This window comes from Hesperophylax consimilis, chromosome 15, assembly GCF_061612785.1.
Source record: "Hesperophylax consimilis isolate HC1 chromosome 15, BYU_Hcon_1.0, whole genome shotgun sequence".
In the NCBI taxonomy this organism is placed as follows: Eukaryota; Metazoa; Arthropoda; class Insecta; order Trichoptera; family Limnephilidae; genus Hesperophylax; species Hesperophylax consimilis.
In genome coordinates this window covers 31449509-31474829 of record NC_142850.1, presented here as the reverse complement: position 1 = coordinate 31474829, position 25321 = coordinate 31449509, and the positions used below count along the sequence as shown (strand labels likewise).

At 33.5% G+C, this 25321-nt stretch overlaps 1 protein-coding gene across 1 annotated transcript; it reads left to right on the top strand.

Annotated features, from left to right (window-relative positions):
- The first annotated feature begins 871 nt into the window (after positions 1–871).
- Positions 872–23092, top strand: Acat2 (Acetyl-CoA acetyltransferase 2). The gene is made up of 8 exons (XM_089640112.1): positions 872–1150; positions 2177–2298; positions 6024–6136; positions 10052–10248; positions 10733–10962; positions 15842–16027; positions 18354–18516; positions 19269–23092. The coding sequence occupies exons 1-8, from the start codon at positions 1102–1104 to the stop codon at positions 19385–19387; spliced, it is 1179 nt and encodes a 392-aa protein (XP_089496238.1). The 5' UTR covers positions 872–1101; the 3' UTR covers positions 19388–23092.
- The last annotated feature ends 2229 nt before the right edge of the window (positions 23093–25321 follow it).

The following is a 25321-nucleotide window of genomic DNA, read 5'->3' as shown; positions in this document are numbered from 1 at the left end:
TTAAAAATGGTTATTTAGTATTAGTGGTAAAGTTCTTAAATTATTCCTCGATGTGCCTTACCCCAAACAGATCTAATAATATAACACTAAATATACAGTTTATACAAAGCGATGACAAAACAAAGAATAACAATAACAGCAGAACAGGAAAAAAACAGTAACGTTAAAACTAAAACATAATATAAAACAGGTGGCAGTTTGTGCTCAGAAATGAGAATCTTCTGAGTAGAAATTTAAACAAGGTACAATAAAGAGGCAACCGAAACTAAAGACTTTGCGTTGTATTAGGACAATTAATTATTGTTGACGATTGTATGGGATTGCATGGCGATGCCTAGTTAAATAATAATACTATACCTATTCGTCGTGTGTAACTAACTGAATATGGTTCGGATTTGGGAAATCACCAAACTCGCCGGGAAAGGAGTATCGACCATCTCTACTCTTAGTTCATGACGTAATGTTAATTACTTAGTTCATCCGTATAGCCGTGGTGATATAGGCTTATATATTGGCTTAAGCCCAAGACTACACTAGAGTCCCAACTTCCCTCTTCTGTATTGATTCAGTGGAACCATGGCTTTTATAATAGGGTTATGTTGTAAGGTTGAATGGAGTTGGGAAGGGTAGGAGGTAACGGTGGATCAACAGCAACTGGGCGCGATGACCATTTCTACCGGGTCGGCTGCAACCTCCTCCACTTTCTCGTTTTTTCAAAATTTTTATTAAAAGTGTTACAAAATAAAACAAAAGGAACCGGCTCCAAAAATGATACGAGTGGTTTATTTATGAGTGACAACAAAGTCACCTGTACAAGGTAACCGGCGGCGACTGAGGTCGACCATCTCTATCCCAAGTGTGCGCTGTCAATGTCAGTGGAATAGTGAAATTATATTTTCTTTACTCGGTGTTACATCAAGGAATGCGTCGTCTCTTCTTGCTTATTGCTAGTGTACCGAGTTCTTTATTTAGTACTTTGATTGTTTTATATGAGACCGGTTTTATATTATCACATTAATTACGTTAATATACCTGCGTAATATAAATTTTCTGAATATCTCATTTTGAAAGAACCGCGAAGTTTAAAATAAAATATAAATCATGTCTGATATTGATGTCGTGATTGTGTCAGCCGCTCGAACCCCTATTGGTATGTAATATTAATTATTTAATGATAAATTTCAAATGTTAATTTTGTAATTTATAATTTTGTATTTGTATGATGAGTCCAGTATTTGACCCACATAATTTATTTGGTTAAACTAATGAGAAATTTAGAAAGTTTTCCGTTCGCGCGAGAAAACAAGTTATCTAAAACATCAATGAATACATTAATTGACAAATATTTTAAACTTTTGAGTGAAAATGTCGCCAATCAATACGTGATGAGTAGTAGAGGATGCAGATGAATTTTCCTTTTATTTTATGAATGTTACTTTTGTGTGTGTATGTTTTATATCATTATCGGTATCTGAGTTCTTTCCCCAGTAAAATGGTTAAATGATGTAATTTAAATTATAGACATTAATACATTTGTACGTAGGACTATGTTTCTTGTTAGAAACTTTAAGTATTGTATTAAGGTGATGCAGCACATTGTGGAAAATTTGGAATCGGGTCACTAACAATAACACTCATTATGTAGATGGCGATAAGGTATAAATTTCCGCTTAACACTAGTCGCTTGTTTTGATTTATGCTAGAAAAAACATGGTCAAAAAGTTTTTTTTTTGTATGATTTTGCAAAGTTCAGGCACAAATATTTAAATGTTTTTTGATAATTTTTAAAGAACTTAATATGCCTCATTATACCTGGCAGCCACCTTTTATATATATGTAGCTGCCAAAAATATGGAAAAATTAACTGCAAGATGATATTGTTAAATTCTGAAATTGAAATATGATGTTTTATAACTAGGTCCAAAGGTCGAGTGGTTAAGAGGCTGTCCCGGTAAAGACTGTCCCAGACGAAAGATCCTGGGTTCGATTCCTAGTTGTGACCGTTATCTTTTTATTTTCTGTGTCTTGTTCTGTTTCACGTTTTGTTTAGATTTATTAGTATTATCTTCTTCATTAAAAAAAAATTATTGTGAATTTGGTGAAAAAAACTTCTATTTGATACAATCTATTTCCTTCTTATTAAATGATTGTGTAATTATTATGTATTTATTGTTAGGTTCACTATGCGGAGCTATCTCATCAGTGAAGGCATCCGATCTGGGTGCTATTGTTATCAAGGAAGCTTTGCACCGAGCCAATATCAAAGGCGAAGAGATATCAGAGGTCATCATAGGTCAAGTAAGCATTTCTAAGGAATACATTAAACATGCACACACTTCAAAGATCAGTACTCTGCTACTCATAAATATATTATCTCCATTTCCGACTATCTCAATTTAAATATATAGATCAGTGATTCCCAAAGTGATATTGCCCCCTTGAGAGCGGTAATGGTTTACGAGAGCTGTAAGGGGGCGGTAAGCGTAATAAGAAGGATTGACGAAATTACTGCTTGGAGTAAGATTATCAGACCAGCTCAAGTATCAGGGATCTATAGAAGCCCAATAAATATGTATTGATCTTGAATTTAACCATTTAATTCGTAGATCTTTTGATTGATTGCTGCTAACCCTGTACAAATCTCAAATACGCCCAACAATTGAATTTGGGAGCCACCTCTGGGCTAGAGCCCCACAACACTTGATAAAACTACTTGATTCCGTGCAAAGGACAATCCATTGTTAACAGACTGATTAACAATGACTGACTTTAATTCGACTCTGTATCACGGTGCAGAGATGTTGTGTTAAGTAATAAGTATACATCGTACATCTGTTACTTCTTCTACCATTTAAACCACTCTCTAAACACTCCTGGCACTAATAAGAACAAACTCTAAAATTTTCAGTGATATCAGTTGACTACTTTTCGAGTTTTGGGGGTACAAACATACGCCGACTAAATTTTCATATATTCCTAGATGTCACAGGTGTCATCTATATAATATAGGTATATACAAACACATGCGTATTTGAATGCAACATTGCGTCAAAATTTCAAAGCAGTCTATGAAGAACTTTCGGAGATTTATGATTTTGAACAAACAAACATTTGAATAAAATAACACAATTGGCCAAATACCTCTTATGCCAGAGATACCCTTTGGTTAGTTAATCCTTGGCATTTTTCTTTTTTACTAGATTAACTTCATACAGGAGGCCTGAGGAAAATAATTTTAATTAATTAATGATGACAGGGCCTATGTGATCTTTGGGGATGATGCTTATTTTCGGAGTTTTAAGAAGAGGGAGGGAGAAACATGGGTCTTGAAGGGATCAATGACGCTAGTTCCTCAGATCATCTCCCATTGTAATATCGGTAGAACAAGGACAGCATACCAACTTGATGTCTGTGCTCCAAAGATTGCAATCCAAGGGTTTTTTTTTCAGGTATTTTGGGGCTCTAGACCAGAGGTGGCTACCAAACTCAACAGTGGGGCTCACTTGCGATTTGTACACGGTCAGCAGTTGTGTACTCTGTATTATACATTGTTACAATTTAATATTGTGTATATTATTTCAAAATCTCTAAATAGTATAAAATAAAATCACTTTCCGAATCCGCCTGTGCGCTTAGTTCTTCTAAACTACGCGCCCGATTTTGATAGGGTTTTCAGTGAAAACCCTATCAAAATCGGGCGCGTGAAAACTTTTCACTATCATTTAGATATTTTTGTTGTTTGTTTTTGGGGTGTTATGCCGTGTTGCGCTAACTCCTTCTTTAGCCGACGTTTCGGACAGCGTTGCAGTGTCCATCATCAGGGCAGATCCGGTAGATCCGAAGATGTGTAAATTTTGGTTGTCGAGTTTGTGCTTATTTGTTTGTGGCCTGGGCCCGTCGAAGTGCGAAATGCCAACGGAAGTGGCGACATCTTGTGGCGAATTCTGAAAGCACAGTATTTATGTTAGCCTGGGGCCCGTCCAAGTGCGAAATGCCAACGGAAGTTGAAACAACAAACAAAGAACAAACTCGACAACCAAAATTTACACATCTTCGGATCTACCGGATCTGCCCTGATGATGGACACTGCAACGCTGTCCGAAACGTCGGCTAAAGAAGGAGTTAGCGCAACACGGCATAACACCCCAAAAACAAACAACAAAAATGCTTTTGGCCGTGAGAGTCTAAAAACTTACCATCATTTAGATAATTTCTTCCGTAAGGTTTATATATATATATATATATATATACAAGGTGTCCGGAGGTAAAGTGCACTAACTTCGGGAGGTGATTCTACATGGTAGTAGAAGTAAAAAAGATAAATAACTTTGTTCAAAATTCTCCTTTTTTTCCTATATTAAAATATTTTTCCATAGAAGAATATTTATTTTCCCATACAAACAATTCAACTTTTTTACCTAAAAACTACCTTAAAACGTTGGAATTTCGAAAAAAGTTATTTTATCTTTTCTACTTCTAAAATCATGTAGAATCACCCCCCGAAGTTAGCACGCTTTATCCCTGGACACCCTGTATATCTTGTTGAACCAGTGGCTACTAGTGGCTTACCGCAAGTCTGGTTTTATTCCTCATTTTCATCAATGATATAACAAATTGCTTCGAAGATGTTGAAGTATTGCTCTTTGCTGATGACATCCGGACACCCTGTAAATACATGCGTATTATATTTATAACATGTGAATTGTATATCTTAAAAAGGCCCCCAAAAAAGTCCGCGATAGTCTATCTATCTAGTCTAGTCTATCTCTTAAGGATAACTCCCAGCAACGGCCGGGTGTACGTCAGCTAAAACAAAACCGGGTAGGGTAAAGTCATGTATTATGACATAAAAATAAATAAAATGCGCTTAGTAAAACGATACTTTATTTTCAGTATTTTTCCAGCCAGTTTCTTTTTCAGGAAAATACTGAACCTAAAGTGGTGTTTTAGGTACTAAGTGAGTTTCTTTAATTTTTATAATGAACAACCACAAAGTATTAGTTGCATACAAATACTTTGTGGTTTACATGAAATATTAGATGCAACAGTATAGAATAACAGCGTTTTATGCTTAGGTAATATCGTAATATTATGTTCTTGAGCGTATCATTAAAAAAACAATCATTCTTACTAATGCATGACTTTTTTTTATTTAGGTACTTAAATGCTTCCATTAACATTTGCTTAGTTTTTATTGCTATTTTAAAATTATTTTCAGACTTCAAGTAACTGTACAAGATAAATTTTGAATACATAATCTACAATCAGTAACATAGCTATTTCAATTATTAAACCATTAATGTTATTGTTAGGTTTTTTAAATATCATAAATATATACCTAAAGTCATTCATCACTGCTAGCTCCATTTTAAATGTTACTTTTTTATTTATTTATTTACTAGCTGTACCCCGCTACGCGTTGCTGTGGCTCAGTCTGTCTGTGCAGATAGAGAAACAATAGCGCTTGTTACTTTTATGTCCAACAGATGGCGCCGTTTAAAAAATAGCATGTTTGTTTTGTCAAACTATAAAAAGTGTTTATATAGTTTATATGGACTATAAGAACTAGGATAACTTCGGCAAGCGCTTGTTATAGCTAGTTCCTTAGAAATAATTTGTATTAGAGTCTAATACAAGCTATTTCTTTCAGCGAGCCAAGTCTTCAACATAATATTTGGTTGTGTATTTTTTAATTTCGTCAGGTAACATATTTAAGCAATTAGGTATCGTGTAGTCCAACATTCTTTGTTCATATTTATTTAAATTCTTATATACGATTAGTTTATCATTTAATTTAAAACCAGTATTATAAGTGTGGTCCAGTCTATCAATTTACATATATATAGCTAAATAATAAATGACACATTAACAGACAGAAGTGTTACGTTGGAACTCTCGGTGACAGGATCATATATTTGCCCCATCCATATTTATGCACACTGGTCGTCAGTGGTAGGCAGAGAGGATGGAACACCAGACAACTGTGTCCTGGCATAATTAACCGTGAATACATTTTGTTTCAGTGCTTAACTGCAGGACAAGGCCAAAATCCGGCAAGGCAAGCCTCCATTAAAGCGGGAATTCCTGAATCAGTTCCTGCCTACACTATCAACATGCTATGTGGATCTGGTCTCAAGTGAGATTATTTATTTATTATTTTACTATCAGTACCCTGCCATACGTTGCTGTGGCTCAATCTGTCTGTGCAAATAGAGAAACAATAGCGCTTGTTGCTTTTAAGTCTAACAGATGACCTGTTTTAAAAAAAACATATTTTTACCTGGCACAGGTGTAACATTTCACAACATTTCCAATTACAATTAATCATATACCTATGAGTACATTAATCTATTATATACATTTATTAACCTTCCAGCGGGCGCGCTGTCGTAAAATTTACGACAAACGCGCCATATCACTTCCCCCACTCTTACCACTTAGTCGTAAGCATCGAACTTCGAGCTATGCTAGAGTCAAATCAAATCAAATCAAATGTCAAACATTTACCGCAAGATATAAGTGATTTTCTCAAAGTTAATTACGGTCGGGCAGTTAAACTGATAACAGAAGAAGAAAACAGAAGCTTTCCAAAATGCGGTGTTTGTCGGTTATGTGCACTGGATAAGAAAAGATCCTCAGCATCAATGAAGTGTTACCGTTGCCAGTCCTTTACATGCAAGAACCATTCTTCAGTTGAGATGGTTTGCAACAATTGTAAGGATGAGAATATTGATTCTGACTAAATAAGTTGTTTTGAAATACTAACACGTTTAGAGTGTTGCTTCCTTTTTTTTTAAGAAAATCAAATTTATATTAATTTTAAATACTGCCTATTATCATTTTTCATAACCATAAAGAAATTCCCTAACGTTTGTATAAAGAAAACACCACTTACATGGAGAAAACTCGATGACGTAAAATTTACGACAAGCGCCCGCTCAAGGGAAATTTCTTAACGCGCCCGCTGGAAGGTTAAATCAGTTGCGATGCATCATTGTGTTAAAAAATACTAATCTTGAATTCAATGAGGTTTCACCGAAACATGTTGGAAGTTGGTTTAAAAGCGTCATAATGTTTATCAAATTCTGATACTCGCCACAAACAAGTCGTGAGCGCAGTTGCAAAAGATGCATGTTACTGGATTATGTATAATACGTAAAAATAATATGTATTTGAGTTATGCTCAATTTCATACTCAATCTCGTTTACCATTTTGCATTACTTTGTTATTGACTGCTGGGTGAAGATGGGCGATGTCTAGTTAAAACGGTAGGTAGTAAATAATATCTGAGTGTTACCTGAAAGGGTAAAAGGAATATTAACACACTTGGGTCGGGAAAGGTAGTTCTACCCGTTCGGTCGATTGATGCTTAATGCCGGGAAGGGTAGTTCTACCTTTTGCGCCGGCCTCATTTCAATGGCAGAAAAGACGGAATTATTCAATGTTTTTATATTATTATTATATACCAATCTCTTTATAAAGGTCCCAACTATATGTACATAATTATTGAATCGTAATGCAAGTCTTCTTTATTATTCATTATTTATCTTCGTGCCTTTCGTTTACATCGGTATTTCAACTTAAGGATAGTATATTATTTGTTATTGAAATAATTCATTGAATCTCTTTCTCTGTTCCGCACCCACTCAACTCCTATGTGCAAGCGAGCGAGAGTTGTCTGGTGTATTTAAAGAAATCAGGTATGGACAAATACCGACAGGCGGACCGTAATAAAAATATTACAAGGTTAATTGAGTTGAATTTCAAATAATATTCGATTTTCGTTCAGCAATTTTATAGCTTGGGTATGCTAAGTTATTACGTAGAAATTTTTATTAATATATTTTAATTATTTTCGAAGATATAGCGATTTAAAACAAACTAAAGAAATTCGCGCGGGACCTTTATTTTCGCCCGGAGTCAGCTTAGCGCCAGGGCAAAAAATACTCGGCCGAAATGTGTTTAGTTACACTGCTATTAAATTATGTCACCAAAATATTATGTTGTTTTTGATATTAATGTATGAGGAAATAGTTAACAATCATTACATCATTGGTTAGCTCTAGTTTTTAATGTTGCTATGCTAATTGATGCTTCTGCAGATGTTTCTGCATTCAAGGCCATTTTCGGCCATTTCAAATAAGTCCTCTAAACGTGTTATGACCACAGATTGAAAATGGCATTGAAAGCCGAAATAGCTGTTATAATAATAAAAACCAAAATCCTTGAAGAACTTAATAAAAAGAAAGATAAATTGAATAGGTTTAACAAGCAAAGCGCCTTACGCTTTCTTTGTAGTCGAGTTTGAAAGGAAACTGATAAATTAAATTGGAGTGCAGTCGCAATTGCTTTTGTAGTACAAGCGAATCATAATATTATGTAGGTAAGTAAAACCTATAATGCCCTGGACGTATGTCGTATAGTCGTAAATACCAGCTAGCATTATCCATTCACGATATTTGGGCAGCACTCGGGCGCTCGGTAAATGCCCGACATCTCATGACGATTCGTCAGCTATTTACCTCTCTCTTAATCAGTATTGTTTTAACCTGCTGAAGGCCGGAGCATAAAACAGAAGCTATCATTTTATTAGCCCAAATAATGCTGATTTTGTTTTCATATATTTTTCAAAGCATTTAGGTCAAAATCGCATCGCAAATTAATCTAATAAGAATCATATTAGAATGCTCGAATGTTCCCCAGAGACCCATCGGCGTTTCACATGTTAAAGGTTGTGCTATTTTTTAACGAAATTCACTAAGACTGAATGCCTATTTTAATAAAAATAGTAGGTAATTAATCACTTATTTTCGTTTCGATTGACCGCAGTAATTTATTAAACAAGCAACGTTTGTTTAACCTAATGCTCGGTCGGTGGCCGAGGTGACATCGTGCTTGGGTCCCACCCAGGCGTAGTGTGTTCAATTCCTCGACTGGCTAAGTCCTCCATCACAACACAAGCAACATTTTTCCGCTTACTGTGGTGGTAGTAGGAGATTTTCAAATATTGTCAGGTTATTCGTAACCCGGTAATGTTTGTCATTCTTTTAAAAAGAAAAAAAATATATACATTTGCGAACAGAAGCTGAACCACGAATTATGAGAAAGGATAGAAACGACCGCAAGAGTAGTTACGCGCAAAATGCCGTTTACGGTTGCTTCGTTCCTTTCGCATAATTCGTGGTTCGGTTTGCACTTCAGTTTATAAAACAATACTGATTAAGAGGGAGGTAAATAGCTGACGAAGATGTCAGGTGCCCGAGTGTTGTCGAAATATCCCGAATGGATAATGTGTCGGGTATTTGCGAATGTGCACCCTGGACAGAGCATTAATGCGATTTTGTATGAATGAAATTGAAGCCAAAGTTAGGGCGAGTAGAGGTTGCCTGTCAGCCATCTTGTATGACAAACTTTTGAAATGATTTGTCTGCAAAGTGGTGTAAAATTAACTATTGTGATGCAATTATTATTGACTAATATTTTTTTTGGATGTTTGATGAGACAGGGAATGGGATATGTCATTAAAATTTTTAAGGAGGTTTTGGCATTTTCATACATATTCCCCCTCTCCCTGAAGCTTCAAATTGTTCTCGAATAGCTCCGTCCAGGGCCTTTTAGGTTCTTGATATTATATTATTTATTTATTTATTACAAGATAATATATTACAAAATGATAACAAATTTATAATGTATTATTCCCAGTGAGTTTACAAAACTCATTTGGGGAAAGACAACATTAGATTAAAGACAAGACAACATAAATATGTACATTAAAATAAATAAACGCAGAAGTTATTTTGGAGTTCCAAAGAAAGAATATGTCAGTCATTAATAAAACTGCTGAGGAAATAGCTTTTAAGAGCTTTTGCCAATGTTCTTTTGTTCATTGCCGGATGTTTTAGATTACTAGGTAATGCGTTATATTGCTTCTGCGCAATGTATTGTAAGGAGTTAATTCCAAATTTAGTTGTGTAAGTAGATGACGATAAGTGTATTTGGTTTTGTGATTTTGTTTTGTGCTGGTGTATTAATTATGTAATATTTTTTCAGGTCTGTCTGTCTCGGCTACCAATCAGTGTTATGCGGCTCTGACATAGTGGTCTGCGGGGGTCAGGAGTCTATGAGTTTATCAACTCACGTCGTGTTCATGAGGTCGGGAGTTAAGACAGGACACTGTCAACTGTCAGACACAATGCTGTGTGATGGTCTAACGGATGCCATGCACGATATTCACATGGGAATCACAGGTATTATATTAATATTATTTCAGTTAATTTTCAGTACTTGCACGCTTCCATTGACTATAATAATGCCAAGTTTTCTTTGTTCTTTCTGTTTATTTTCCTCAATTTACACTCAATCCACCGATCTCTCACATTTAACTAACCTCACTTTTTCCGTCTCTTTTCCCTCTTAAACTGTGTTTTCCCACCAATAATCCACCTCTCAAAAGTAAATTATTTGCTTTATTTCAATTTAAAAATAGAACACATTCAAATAAGAAGGAAAATAATAAAACTAGAAAGTATCTACCCGAATTTCAAGCTGTGTGTTTTGAACCTTTCATCGGTCTACATCTTTATTGCTTGTTAGGTGATATTTTAAATTCTCTTAAAACTGGGATAGAGATTCAAGTGGGTGTTTAATCAAAACGATAGATCCTCACCTAATTTTGTTGCCTTTTACTTTGTTGTTTCATAAATTATTATCAATGATTCTTTTAATCTAAAGCTGAAAATATCGGCAAGAAGTACAACATATCCCGGCGAGACCAGGACGAATCTGCCGCAGAATCCCAAAACAAAGCGGAGGCAGCGCAGAAGGCCGGACACTTCTCCAAAGAAATTATTCCCGTTATCATCCCATCCAGGAAAGGACCAGTCACGGTTTCTGAAGATGAATACCCGAAACACGGAACAACAATGGAGACCTTGTCCAAACTCAGACCATGCTTTGATAAGGTAAAATTGTTGAATATGTATTTTGAAATGGATTAAACAATTGAAAGCTTAATAAAAATATTTATTGAATGAGTGTAGCGAAGTTCTGTTTTACTCGGTGACTGGCTAATCATTAAAATGACAATTCAACACATCTTTCAAAAGTGATATAATGTCATGAAAAGTGATGAAATAAAAACTAGATAAAGTAGGTTAAATTATCGAAGGAAGCAAACACTTTGTGGCTTGACATTATTACACAAATGAAAGAATATCTTTGTTTTAAACCACTTTATTACATTTATATACGTCGACCGGTTTCGGTTGAACTCAACCTTCATCAGGAAAGTACAAATATAAACTATAAACTAAAGTAGGTTACTTAGGTTAGGTCCATATGTTAGTTTTTTCATCTTTTCTAATGACTTTTTATAGGTCTGTTGAATTATCACTGTGTTGAGTTATCATGGAACTGTTTTACTCTACCACTTTGCATTTTGTCTGTCTGTAAATTTGTTTGTATGTTTCGTGTCTCGTCAATCCTGTCTAGATGGTAGCCGTATTTGATAGTTCCTTTTTATTCCGCCAGAGCGCATGAGTATTGCGTGCTGTCAAGACTGAGTAATCAACATTACGCAAAGTTTTCTGTTCACAGAACTACTACATAGTATTATATAATAATGCTACAAAAGTTTGGTTCTCATACTAGTAGTAGATTTATATATATAAATATTTATAGTATTTATTTTTTAAACTTTTATGTAACATTTTCAATAGTTTCCAATCGAAATCTATACATCATTTTTATTATTTAGCCCTGATCCAGATGCTTGCTTCTCCTTGAATTCTCCTTCAAAAATCCTCGCTTTCGTCTAAATTGTACCAGTTTGAAGATGCTCTCAGCACCCTGAAACTGGTCTTGTTAATTGAAAGTCTATTCTTAAATTTCTGGGTTCTTATTGATGAAATGTTGTTGAAAGCTAATTTACTATTAGAAACTCTTTTTTCATTCCTGATCATTTTGATTTAGAAACGAGAAAACATAACAGCTACAGCATAGATTATTCGAATAACAATCCATTTACCTAGCAGTGGCATGCCATCAGGGTAGGCAGTAGGAAAAACTGCAAATTAATTCATCATCTTACTACGTGACTTTCACAAAGAATGGCTAAGCTGCAGGCTTTAGCCGACGTTGGTTAGGTTACCAATTAAATAACCATATCGTCGCTGTTAAATCAAACCGGCATATGTGCAAAAATGGAGCTTTTGAGTTATTGGTGTCAAAAAATTTATTTTTTCCCTTCTATTCTTACGTCGAACCGGCATGTCATATAGTTGAATAAAAATCTGTCAGATGGCATTGGGCCGGTATGCATTTACGCGGGAATCGCCATTTTTTTTAGCAGAAGACAGACCTATTCCGCAATACGCCAGTTGCTTCAAAACTTTCAAGGGGGAAATGCGTCCATCATGTAAGTAAAACTGAATTATCTCACAATAGTACATTTTTATTATTACCCAGATATGACTTATTGGCAGATAATCCGGTTTGCACTTAACAAAAGCGTTTATAGCAGCCTCAACTAAAATAAACCGGCATATATGCCAAAATGTCTGACCCGGGTAAAATTTCTACCGGTTAAAAAAATAAATTAAAATAGGCAAATTTAATAAAAAAAACTTTAGCAAACTGAAAGATGCGAAACTGCGGTGAGGAATACGGGTCTGAAACCCGTGGAAGAGTGAACCAACACAGGGAAAAAGAAGCGTTATTGAGATTGGGAGCTGTGTGCTGAAATGACTGCAACATTTAAGGCGATTTAACCAGCGGACGAGAATTCAAATATCGTTAAAAGACGATCTCGCGATCGGACGTTTTTTTAGACCGAGACAGAAATACCGAATTCATTCCGCTGCGAGCCGTCCACTCGCGCGGCAGTGAAAACTACAGCATGGTTCCGATGAAATAACAATTATTGTTGTTTAATTCTTGGTTGTAGCTTTCTTCCTTATAAGTAGTTACATACATATTTGTAAATTATACGTCGGAGTGCGTAAACATAAATAAATACAAATGCAGTTTGTTGACATGGTAGATATAAAATATGTAGGTATATAAATATACATTTAAAAAAATTTCAAATATTTGTTTAATTTGTTTTTTTTTTTAATATTTTACACGAGTTTTCCAAAGGTGAGTAAAAATCTTTTGTTTTACTTATTTATTCGTTTGTCCGAAAGGTATTACCGGTAAGTTTTATTTCTAATACTTATCTTCAAAGTATTACTTGATTTGATATGTATGACATTGAAAAGAGGGTTTATTCCTTACAACTGAAGTAATTTATATATTAAAACTAGGTTTTATTTCCAACTATTTTCTACGGTACTTACCTACATATGTAGTTATGCGATTGCATAATATTGTATCGCTTTCATGTATTTGTTTTCATGATTAACGGAGCGACCTGACTCGTCTAATTTTCGAAATGTTATTAAATTCACGAGTAAAAATCATAGGTTTGTATGTCAAAAATAACCTTGTTTTTTTTTCCTAAAACAAGAAGCTCAATTCACAATATGACATTATGAAACTGACAAAAAGTAACACAAAAAACATTAAATATGTTGAATTATACCAATGTAATAGTGAATTGGACAATAAAATAGAAATTATGAACAAAAAAATGATTTGAATCGCACATCACGAATCGAAATTCATTTTGTTCGTGTCACTTTTTGACTACCAATCACAAACAGTTTCACGTACTTTGGCATAAGTTTTAACATTTATACATGAAAAAACGATAACAGACATAAACTCCTGTCCATAGTTGATTCTTTTCCCTGGAAATTAAACAACACAAAATTATCGCCAAATGTTATAAAAATATGTGCTTATTCTGACTGATTCTTTCGAACGACCCTGTAGCATATAAGTACGAACAATGTACACGGATAATTAAATATCACTAACCTTTGTTTTTTCTGAAAATATATCTCCCACGTACGTTTTTGATGTCGTAATTTGTGCTATCTAATAAAACTTTTTTTCGAGGGTATTTTCCTCCTCATTTTTAAGCGAGGAATTTCTTTAAAATGTTATCAAGTAGACTGGCGTGGAATAGACGTCTGCTCGCCGCCCTGTCGCAGCGGGGAATGATAAAATTTCGGCTTGCGCCGGGGCAAGACACAAACAACAAACGCGAATCGAAATTAATTACTATTATATACTTTAAGAATATATTTTTTGGTCATAAATTATTTCTAATGTTTCAATTATGTCTTGGTAAATTATTTTTCTAAAAAAATCTGAACTATACCAATTTGTAAGACCATAAATAAATAGTCCAATTGAGGGATTTTCGTCACAAAACGCGTGCTCGGATTTATTTATTAGTAATTTTATTTGAAATAAAAACAAAATTCTTATACATACATATGATAGATAATTTATTGATTGTTTATACATTATTATTCAATGATTTGAAATATTTGCTGTATAATACAACTTCACCTTTGAAAATGCAACAAATCTGCGCATCGTCCAACGGTAACACTTTATTATGATATGAAAATAATATCATTTTTCAAAATTTTACATCTTACTTTACAAGATAAAATAACGATCTTTCGAAATCAATTTGTGTTTTTTTCTAGAAAAGTGTCCATACGTCTAAAAGTGGCCTCAAAAATGCCAAATTTCAGGTCAAGTCTACCTATTTCGCCTTAAATGACAAAGCTGACTGTCCAATAGACGTTGTCTTTTACAACGATAATTGTTGTGGACAACAACAAAAATAACTTTATGATGGCAATGTACAAATATGCTGTTACAACATTAAAAAATATATCACTCACAAATTTTTAGTAAAGGGCCACACCCAAAACAAGGTGGATTCGGCTCACTCAACCATTGAAAAATAAGTTAAAAGAGCACTCCGAAGCGGACCGATATACTTACCTTCCCAATACGCCATGGCCATGAAAACGGCAAAGAAAAGTGGCAAGCCTTACCTGGTTCATGAGTTGAGTCATGAGGACTTTTTGATATAAAAGCTCTGAAGGACTCCCAGGTAATTTTACCCATTTTGGACATTCGAAAGTTTAAAGTAATTAAAGACGACGGCAACTTTTACTTCAAAATATCCTACGGATCACATGCCTGGGAGGAGGCGAAGAAAAGGAATAAACGGGGCAATGGGAGCGTGAATCCTGTTTTGATGCAAGCTTATTCCAAGAGACCATTGATGAGAAGAAGAAAAATGGTATCCTAAAGTTAGTTACCGCCGGGATAATACCGTCAATTTATTCAGATTTCCATAAACGATTGGGAAACTTTGTTACCAGTTACCAGCAAAGGGAAGAGCAGTTTTATGTTAATTGTTTATAAATAAATTGTGAAGCAATAAATTATTTTTTCATTGACAACATTATCTTTTTTTTATACCTAAAACAGGTTCCAAAAGAAGAAGCCACTATGACACAAAAGCAAATATTACAGTGATTTTAAAGCCATACTGGCATATCTGCATTTTACTCTTAATTTAAGCAATTTTCGATTTATTTGCAACTACTACTTCAATAAGCAGTATTCGTCTAAATTTTATTCATTCATAAGGTGGCTTTGAGGTGAACCAAACGGACGTTAAAAGGAAAATATCATATGCAAAATCTTTAAAGGGCTCTGGTGAAAAACTAGCATTTTGCAGATATGCCGGTTTGATTTCACAGCGACGATATGACCGCTTAATTTATTCATTAAGCCAAATACTAGACACATAAAAATTCATAATTTTTTCCACCGCACAAATGCACTAAAAGCCAATATAACATTTTTTATTATGTTTTTCTATTGGCCCTTTCAATAATTAATTAATGTTTGTCTTCCCGACAGGAAGGTACAGTTACGGCTGGAAACGCATCTGGAGTGAACGATGGAGCAGCCGCCGTGGTGCTGATGAACTCCAAGATAGCCGAGCTCAAGGGGCTAACTGTTATGGCCTCCATAAAGGCAATATCCCAGGTGGGGGTGGACCCACTCATTATGGGCATTGGACCTATCCCGGCAGTTAGGGCGGTGGTAAGCATGGATTTATAAAGATATTCATTATTATTTATACAGGGTTTTCCAATAAGAGGTGTTATTTTGAATAGCCCGCTATTTCGGTAGATGTTACTTTTGAAGCTGTCATTTTTTGACATTTGACAAGTAGAAACTACGCCATTAATAAAAATGGAACTATACACGCTTCAAAAACGCATTGAAATTATGAAAAATTCACTTGAGTGAATCAAATGCAAATCATCTTGAGTGATGAGGGCCATTTCCACCTCGGTGGCTTCGTCAACAAGCAAAATTGTCGCATCTTTGGCTCGGAAAACCCAAGAGTTATTGTTGAAAAGCCTCTCTATCCTGTGTGACTGTTTGGTTCGGTTTATGGTCCGGCGGAGTCATTTTTTAAATTTTTATTTTTATTTATTTCTATATAATATTTACAGTGTTCACATAATTATTTATATTTGTACATGATACATTTCAAACTTATAACTATAATATGTTTTGTGTAAGGTAGGTTTGAGAAGGTGAAACTGTATGTGATTAATATTGTATGTTTCGTGAACACCTCACTAGGAGAACCTGTGCTGAGGTGTATGTGGACCTTACTTTTCGAAAATGAGGCTGGAGCAACAGTTACGGTGAATGGATTGCGCTATCGAGAGATGATTAATGATTTTTTATGGCCGGAATTGGATGGTATTGATATGGACAGTGTTTACTTTCAACAAGACGGCGCTACGTGCCACACAAGCAACGAAACCATTGATCTTTTACAATTGAATATCAAAATAACGCCTCTTATTGGAAAACCCTGTACAATATGTGATTGTTATATTATCAGCATGAACATTTTACCTGCTAGCTTTGTGCATCTTTGTAAATGTGAGAGATTGAATTTCGCATTGAATATTTAATTACATATTGTGGTGAGCCGCAACTCAACACAATATAGAATTACCATATCAGAAGACTTGAAATGGGAACCGCATATCGCTGGGATTGTCAAAAGAGCAAACGATAATATGTTTAGTCAGTAAAGCCTTCATTGACCTAACACCGCACTTGATGTTAAAAATATATTAAAAATAATTTTAAAATATATTTGTGCAACCTCTCCTGGACTATGCTTTCTTTTTGAATATGGAGTCCATATTTTGTGAAAGATATAGATCTTATAGAGAGAGTACAGAGAGTGATCTAGTGGCATTAAAATTTAATGTCTTACCACAGCTATAACATTCTCGGAGTTACTTCATCCAGAAATGTCTTCATCTGCCAGCACTTTATTTCTTTACCTAATTATAATAGGGAATTCTCTTCACACCAAAAAATCACTTATTATTAATTATTCACATGTAGAAACACTTCAGACACAAGAATACATAGTTTTTATGATTTTCAAAAATCATTTATTAAAGTTATAATGACTTTAAAAACAGGCGCGAATGAAATATTTCAATGCAGCTAAAAACGCCCGGTGATTGATCAAGCGTTCATGGGCGAACGATGACGTCACTGTTGACCGGCCCAAGTAGATCCTGCAAACCGATGGCGGCGGCAGCGGCAAAGGTGTGACGTAGCACTTGTGACGTAGCGGTCAAAATGGCGCATGACCGTTTTCAGAGCCGAAATAGCACGCAATATTTAAAACAACTACAAAAAATTGAAAATGCATTTAAAAAAAAAGAAAAAAAAGAGGCACATAATAAAATAATTATCTTTATTGAAATAAATTATTTACAAAATGCACGAGAATTCCCTATTGTTATTCCTTATTTTTTTTTAAATTTTAATTCCACACATGAAGCCCTGAGGAAAATAATTTCCCTCAGGGTCTATGTCATCTTATGGGATGCTATGCGGAGGGTCTTTCTTTCAAGAAAGGAAGTTCTGGGAAGGAAAAAGGTATTCTTAGGTATCTCGGGGTCAGTTGGTCCAGGAGTGACAGGAGTGGCTTGACACCAAGGCGATGGATCGAGAGTCCTGCTGGAGAGTTCAAAAGGCCTCCATCAATCAGTGTCTCAGTGATAAGCAGACGCATCAGCCGGCAAGATCTAGACAAGTCTCACCCCATAAACCCGGGCACCCTTGCTAAGTCACAGTTCACAGTAAATGGTTCCCAGGGCGGCGGTATTATTAACCAATGTAACCATATAATAAGATTTTCCTACGATTTGGTACAACGACTAATTATTAAAGTAATTTTGAAAAAACAACCTACATTCCCTTCAGCAACATTGTTCAAAATTAATATATTTTCTTTAATGAAATTCAGAGGATTTTTTTTAAACTGTGAAATTTTATCAATATATAAATAAATAAAACCTATTTCGTGTGTTGTTTCTAGGCCGCCAAGGCTGGTTGGAGTTTGGATGAGGTGGATCTATTTGAGCTGAACGAGGCTTTTGCAGTCCAGTCGCTGGCCGTCGTCAGGGAACTTGGAGTTGACCCCAAGAAGGTTAACATTCAGGGAGGAGCTGTGGCACTAGGTCACCCAATCGGTGCTTCGGGTAAGAACATTATATATTTTTAATATTAAATATACAGTGAAACTTTCTTTTAAAAGGTTTTTTGAAGAGACCTGGTAAAAAACTTTAAGGCGATGCCATACGTCGTGTAATATTTTGAATCGAGCCGCCATCAATAACACTCCTTATGTAGATGGCGATAAGGCTTAAATTCCCGCATAACACCAACCAGCTGTTTTGATTTAGGCAAGAAAAAAAATGGCCAAAAAGTGCCTTTTATTTTATTTTGTGGATGTTCAGGCATAAATATTTAAATGTTTTCTGATCATTTTATAAATAACTTAATTTGCCACATTATACAATAAAACCATAACCGAAAATGGGTTCGTAAGTAGGAAATTTTGAACTTTAAAGCAGTTTTCATAGGCCTTACAAATTATTTTTTTCTGGGCTTATAAAAAGACTTATGTAAAAAATACTCGATTATTTCAAAGGCCAAGATGTATTATACTCGCGGTATTTAATTAAAGCATCTGAAACATTTCTAGGCGACCAAATTTTCAAACCAAAATTTTGCATTACTACGTATGGCATCGCCTTAAGTGGAAAAAAATATATGTATTGTATGTATGTATTCAAGCAGCTGGTAGATACTCTCAGCATCGTCCTTGTGAGAAACTAACATTCAGAATGGAAACTAAATTATGCAATATTTTTCTAGTGTGGGTATGGAATTTTGAGTAAAGAGCTGCAAAGATGTAGAGCTATATTTCTAATAGGTATTTGTTTGACAGGTTGCCGTGTGCTGGTAACACTGCTCCACGCCTTGGAGAGGACCAACGGCCACAAAGGAATTGCATCCCTCTGCATAGGAGGAGGAATGGGGGTGGCGATAGCTGTCCAAAGACAGTGATTTCACGGTCACGCTATATTTCGTGATTTCTATTTCATTTGGATTATTTAAATGATCGCAAGTTCATCACCATCGTTAAGAGGAAGAGCTGACCTGGCTTTTTCATACAAAACTTAAATTTGGATTTGTAGCCAAAATACTTAACCAAACTGAATAAAGATCTTTTTAAACAAAAGGTATAGCAAATATCTAGTGCTATTTTATTTATTTATGTTATAAATTATGAAGTACAGGTCATTAATTCGATTTTTCATGATTTTACATACAACTTGGCAATTATTTGAGTATTTTTTCTCACCTACAATGTACATGTACAAAATTATTTTAAAATTCGTTTCGATGGGCTTAAATTTAAATTACAAAAGACGTAATTACCATTTTACTTTGGCACACAAATTTGTCATATAAAAATTTTAATTTCCACCCAAAAACTATTCTTTGATGATTAAAAAAAATATTATATTTCATTATATTGACATAGTAGGTTAATTAGGTTTTTTTTTTTAGTAATTACTGTTAACTACAAATGCCAAAGTTCTTTTTAAAATCATGAAAAATCTAATACTTTATTGACTAGATTTCATAATTTAAAACATTAAAAAAAATAAAATAGGAAATATCCATACAAGGTATTTGTTATAGCTTTTGATTTAAAAAAAATTTCAAGTTTGGTTGGATATTTTGATCTGAAATCCAAATTTAAATTTTATATGAAAAATGCCGCGCTGCCGTTCCTCTTATTTTGAAATTCTATTATTAATATTCTTCTAGTTTGCTCTCTAATCGTAGGTTGACCATCATCATGGCAATCGAAGTAACTCAGTGGAACTACATTTGTACCATTTGCGTATGTTTCAAAGTGTGTTTCTTCATTTACCACATTTTCCATCCCTGGATTATCAGTTGTGTAATCCTGTATTTTCGTTGCCTCCTCATGATGTGACCAAGTTATTCTTTATTTTATATTCACCCTTTGCAAGGGAGTAGAACCATATATAAAGTAACAGCAAATCCCCAATGTGCCTAATACACGTATAAATGCGTGGAGAACAAACGAAAGTTACAATACTAAAGTTTTAGATAAAGCGTGATATTAAATTGGACATCTGATTAGATTAGGACTTTTGGATTCTGTGTGATCGTATTTTAAAAAGTGACTTGCATGGAGTTGAATTTGCATTGATTGAATTTATTTTATTTGTATGTTTTCATTTAAAATCTATAATTATATAATATATTCAAGTTTTTATGTTAGTAAATCATCGTTTCGTCACCTTTGTGGCTTTTTGTGCAAAGAACCCTTTTTATGCTTGTGACATATGACAATCGCCGTTGTTTTGTAGAGTATTTGTTACAATTTATGAGGATTGTATTTTTAATACTACAGATTATGTAGGTATACATACATATTGCTAAATAATAAAAGATACATAGAAGCGAGATTTAAATACATATAATAATATTTTAGGTACCTTTTATGGTAAAAATATAAAAGTATTATTATACAATATTTTTTAAATGAGCTTGAACTCAAGAATGCTTTATAATATATCAACAACTTTAAATGTGTAATTTATTATACAATATTTTTTAAACGAGCTTGAACTCAAGAATGCTTTATAATATATCGACAACTTTAAATGTGTAATTTAAAAAATGTGTGTCTTCTCGGAGAAGTCAGTTTTAAACTTTAAAAAATATGTGTTAATTTAGAAAAATATATATGTTGCTAAAATTATATATTTAGGTATTGTTGAAGTATTGATTGAATAGTTTTAACATTGATTTACAAATTATTATGACTCGACCAATTTTGTGGATTTAGTGTTGTATGTTTATTGCTTAAGCGTGAGAAATGACTCCATTTAAAAAATATCACTACCATTTGCATTTTAATTTTTATTGCACCGTAAATGTTTTAAGTAATTTTTCATGACATGAATTTATCATTTAATATTCAGGCATTGCTAGTTTAGTGATGTGATGTTGATTGTTAAGTTTATGGGCTACACAAGGATCGTTTTAAAAATGTGGTTAGGGACATTGTTATATGTATAATTAAATATTATTTATTGTATTCCGTCCTTCATAAATTTGTTTAATATATTATTTTCCTTACAGAACTCTCTCACTAATCTGTCACCCCAAAAAGTGGGCATTTGTTCAATATTATTGAAAGTGGCAGATTACATATAGTATAGTATGCATTTAAATATGCTCGAAAAGAAAACAGGTATTTTGTAAAAACAACCAAGCATCGCTGTCGATCTTTTGTAAATTTTCATTTTTCGGTTTAACCAGTGGAATGCCGATGGGTCTCTGGAGAACATGCGAGCATTCTAATATTTTCCTTTTTAGTATAATTTGCGATGCGATTTTGACCTTAGTGCATCGAAAGATGTATGAAAACAAAATCGGCCTCGCTTGGGCTAATAAAACCTTTTTGATTTTTCTGAATTGTACCTCTCTGAAAGCTTAAAAAATATTTTTCTGTTTTATGCTTCGGCCTTCAACAGGTTAAAGTTGTCATTTTTCTTGCTAGAAGACTCCATTTTGTAAACAAGTTTAACCTTTGGAACACCAGACCCTTTTTGAGTGAAATATAAAGTGAAATAAAAATGAACTCTAAAGTGTTTCAAGCATAAACGATTCTGTTAAAAAAATGTATGCACCTTCTCATGCCATACAAGTTTAAATCGCATATCAAAAAATTCCAGCTAGGGGGAAATTCCAATTCCAGCAGCGCACAAACGGTTTGTTGGTGGGAAAAAATTCTTTGGTGCATGAAAGGTTTTCCAGAGGTTGAACAAACAATGTGGCAGAACGAAACTGAAAGAAATACTTGCGACAGTTGCTAGAATACACCTCTAACTAACCGAAATGTCATAAAACAAAAATAATGAACCCTGGTGGTAAAATGGTCAGCTCAAGCAAGCTAAACGGAGGTATCATAACCGATTGTGTATTGCCTACTTTTAAAGAGCTTTATGCTGTGTTTTCAAATAGTAAAAACTAGCTGACGTGTACTCGACGGTTATCCTTAGAAAGTAGACATATACTATCGCGGGCTTTTCTGTAGATCTTTTTAGATGTACAATTCCGTAGTACATTATTTTGATTTATCTCATAAGGTTTAGCCAGTGTTAGCAATGTAAGCGCCTGAAAATATATTTACTTGATTACAAAATGTCGACTTTCTCTACTTTCTATAAACATAATATGCATGTATTATATGTATATAAACCTTATGAAAGAAATTCTATAAATGATCGTGAAAATCCTATCAAAATCCGTAATACAGTTTAAAAGAACTAAACGCACAGACAGACGCAGATAGCGACTTTGTTTTAGACTATTTGGAGATAACGGCAGATTACTGAGAGAGTACTAAATTATTTTTTTCTTAAATTATTGCTTTGGTCAGTACAGTTAAATTTTGATGTTATATCTGTATTTTTATAAAATTTATTTAATTTTTGTTTTTTTTTTTAAATTACTTGGGTACACAGTTCAATCTTTATTATTTAACTGATGGTGCTCACCTAAGAAGTATGGGAAAAATTACGTATTTATGTTTTATTCCATTGGACAATAAATAAAATAAATTTCTACCAATCTTGTAGTTATTTGAGTTTTTACCTTGTTCTGAATTTTAAAGTGTATGTGTGTATTTATACAGGGTGTCCGGGGGTAAAGTGCGCTAACTTCGGGAGGTGATTCTACATGATGGTAGAAGTAAAAAATATAAATTAACATTTTTTCAAAATTACTTTGTTTATTTTCTAAGATTATTTATTTTCGCATAAATAAAATTCAACTTTTTAACCTAAAAACTACCTTTAAACATTGGAATTTCGAAAAATTTATTTATCTTTTTTACTTCTAAAATCGTGTAGAATCACCCCCCGAAGTTAGCATGTTTTATCCCTGGACACCCTGTATATCTTGTTGAACCAGTGGCTACTAGTGGCTTACCGCATGTCCGGTTTTATTCCTCATTTTCATCAATGATATAACAAATTGCTTCGAAGATGTTGAAGTATTGCTCCTTGCTGATGACATCAAGCTATACAAAAAATTACTGATGAAAATCATTGTCAAATACTACATTCAAATATTGTTAGTTTAAAGATTGGTGCATACAAAATAATCTATTCTTTAATGTAGAAAAGTTCAAAAAATTGACTTTCTACCGAAATAAATCTCCTGTTTTATTTGAATATCCATTAATAACAGGGGATTAGAAAGAGTCACAGAAATGAGAGATCTTGGTATCATTTTGGATGGAAAACTGAACTTCGCTAGTCACATCCACCAAATTGTGAACAAGGGTATGAAAACTCTAGGCTTCATATTGAGAACATCCATTAACTTTAATTCCAAACAAATGAAATTTAAAAAAAAATATGCCGTAAAATGAATTAAATTAAAAATAATATAATCGCATAAATAGGGAAAAATTTCACATCGCACAACTACCCTGATGATGGATACTGCTAGGCTCCCTGAAACGTCAGCTCAAGAAGGAGGAAGTGCAACATGGTTTATTGCCCCAAAAGTAAATCAGTAGAAAAATAATTAAAAGTTGGTTTTATAGTTAGCATATAATTTATTATATAAATATACATTTGTTGGTAAAAAATTACAATTTATTTATGTACAAACTATGTATTTTGCAACAAGCAACTAGTAATGCACCGCTATAAATAATAAAAAAATTGATTCTCATTACAGTTTTACGCTGAACAATTGCGATTATTCGAAAATTTTAATGTGACAAGTATTTAAAGTATTCTTCATGGGAAACTGCTGCCAAACAAATTTTCTGTATTTTTGACTTGGTAATTATGGTAAGTTATGACTACATATTATTATATTTTGTTATGACTGTTAATAATATAACATGTTTTATAAGTGCAGCAGAGAGCAGGTTGGCTGTGGTACCCGTAAATACTTTATGTTTTTTATATTTATACATCATATGATTTAGGTTCTTTAAGAAGTTTTATTTTGCCTGTTTGCTTTTAGACCTAGAAACACCAATCAGCTGATATACAACATTGCATTTAACATGTAATCTAATTATGGTAGACGAGAAACTAATGTATTCCAAAAAGTTGTTTCGAAAATAATATTTAGAGTCATGGATATTTTTGATGTTGAAGGCTTTTGTAAAAAGAGTTTTGCATATTATGTAATTTATTATTGTAATAAATTTGTTGTATAAAAATAATAAGTTGTATTTCTCACACACTGTAATGTTTTAAATATATTATTCTTATATTAAAATATATGTATCTTTTTAACTTGCTATGTTCGATATTTTAATTTTACTTGGACTAGATTTTATGCTCATTTATATTAATAAAAAATTTACTTACATAATATGAAATAACTAGATAATTTTTGTAACTTATAATTAATTAGAGTAAAATATACAACCTATTTAACTTTTTTTATAATTTAGGTACAATATCTTCGGTGAAAGAAACTTGAAATTCAATACTTTAAACAAAGTATATACAGTAATATTTTTTGATGGAATTGATTAAAAATATTTATGAATTTGTATGTTCCTGATAATTGTTTTGAAAATTTATGGACCTTGTGTTCCAGTATATCCCATTGAAGACACATTACGCTACACGCATCAACGCTTATTTGGGCGTGGCCTATACAGATTATTTATTTATTTATTTTTTTATGTTTTCCATGAAAAAAAAAAAAAAAAAAAACCAATATATCATGGAGAAGATTACAAATTAAAAGGTTTACACAGGCAGTTTTACTATTTTGTCACATGTGTTATAAGATAGTTACTGAATTGTCTGTAGGTGACATTGAAAATGTCGATGGCTAATGCAGAATCGTTAAGCAGTTGAGTCGCTCTGTTTATTGGCGCGTTCTGATAGGCAGAAGTCCTATCCTATGTGT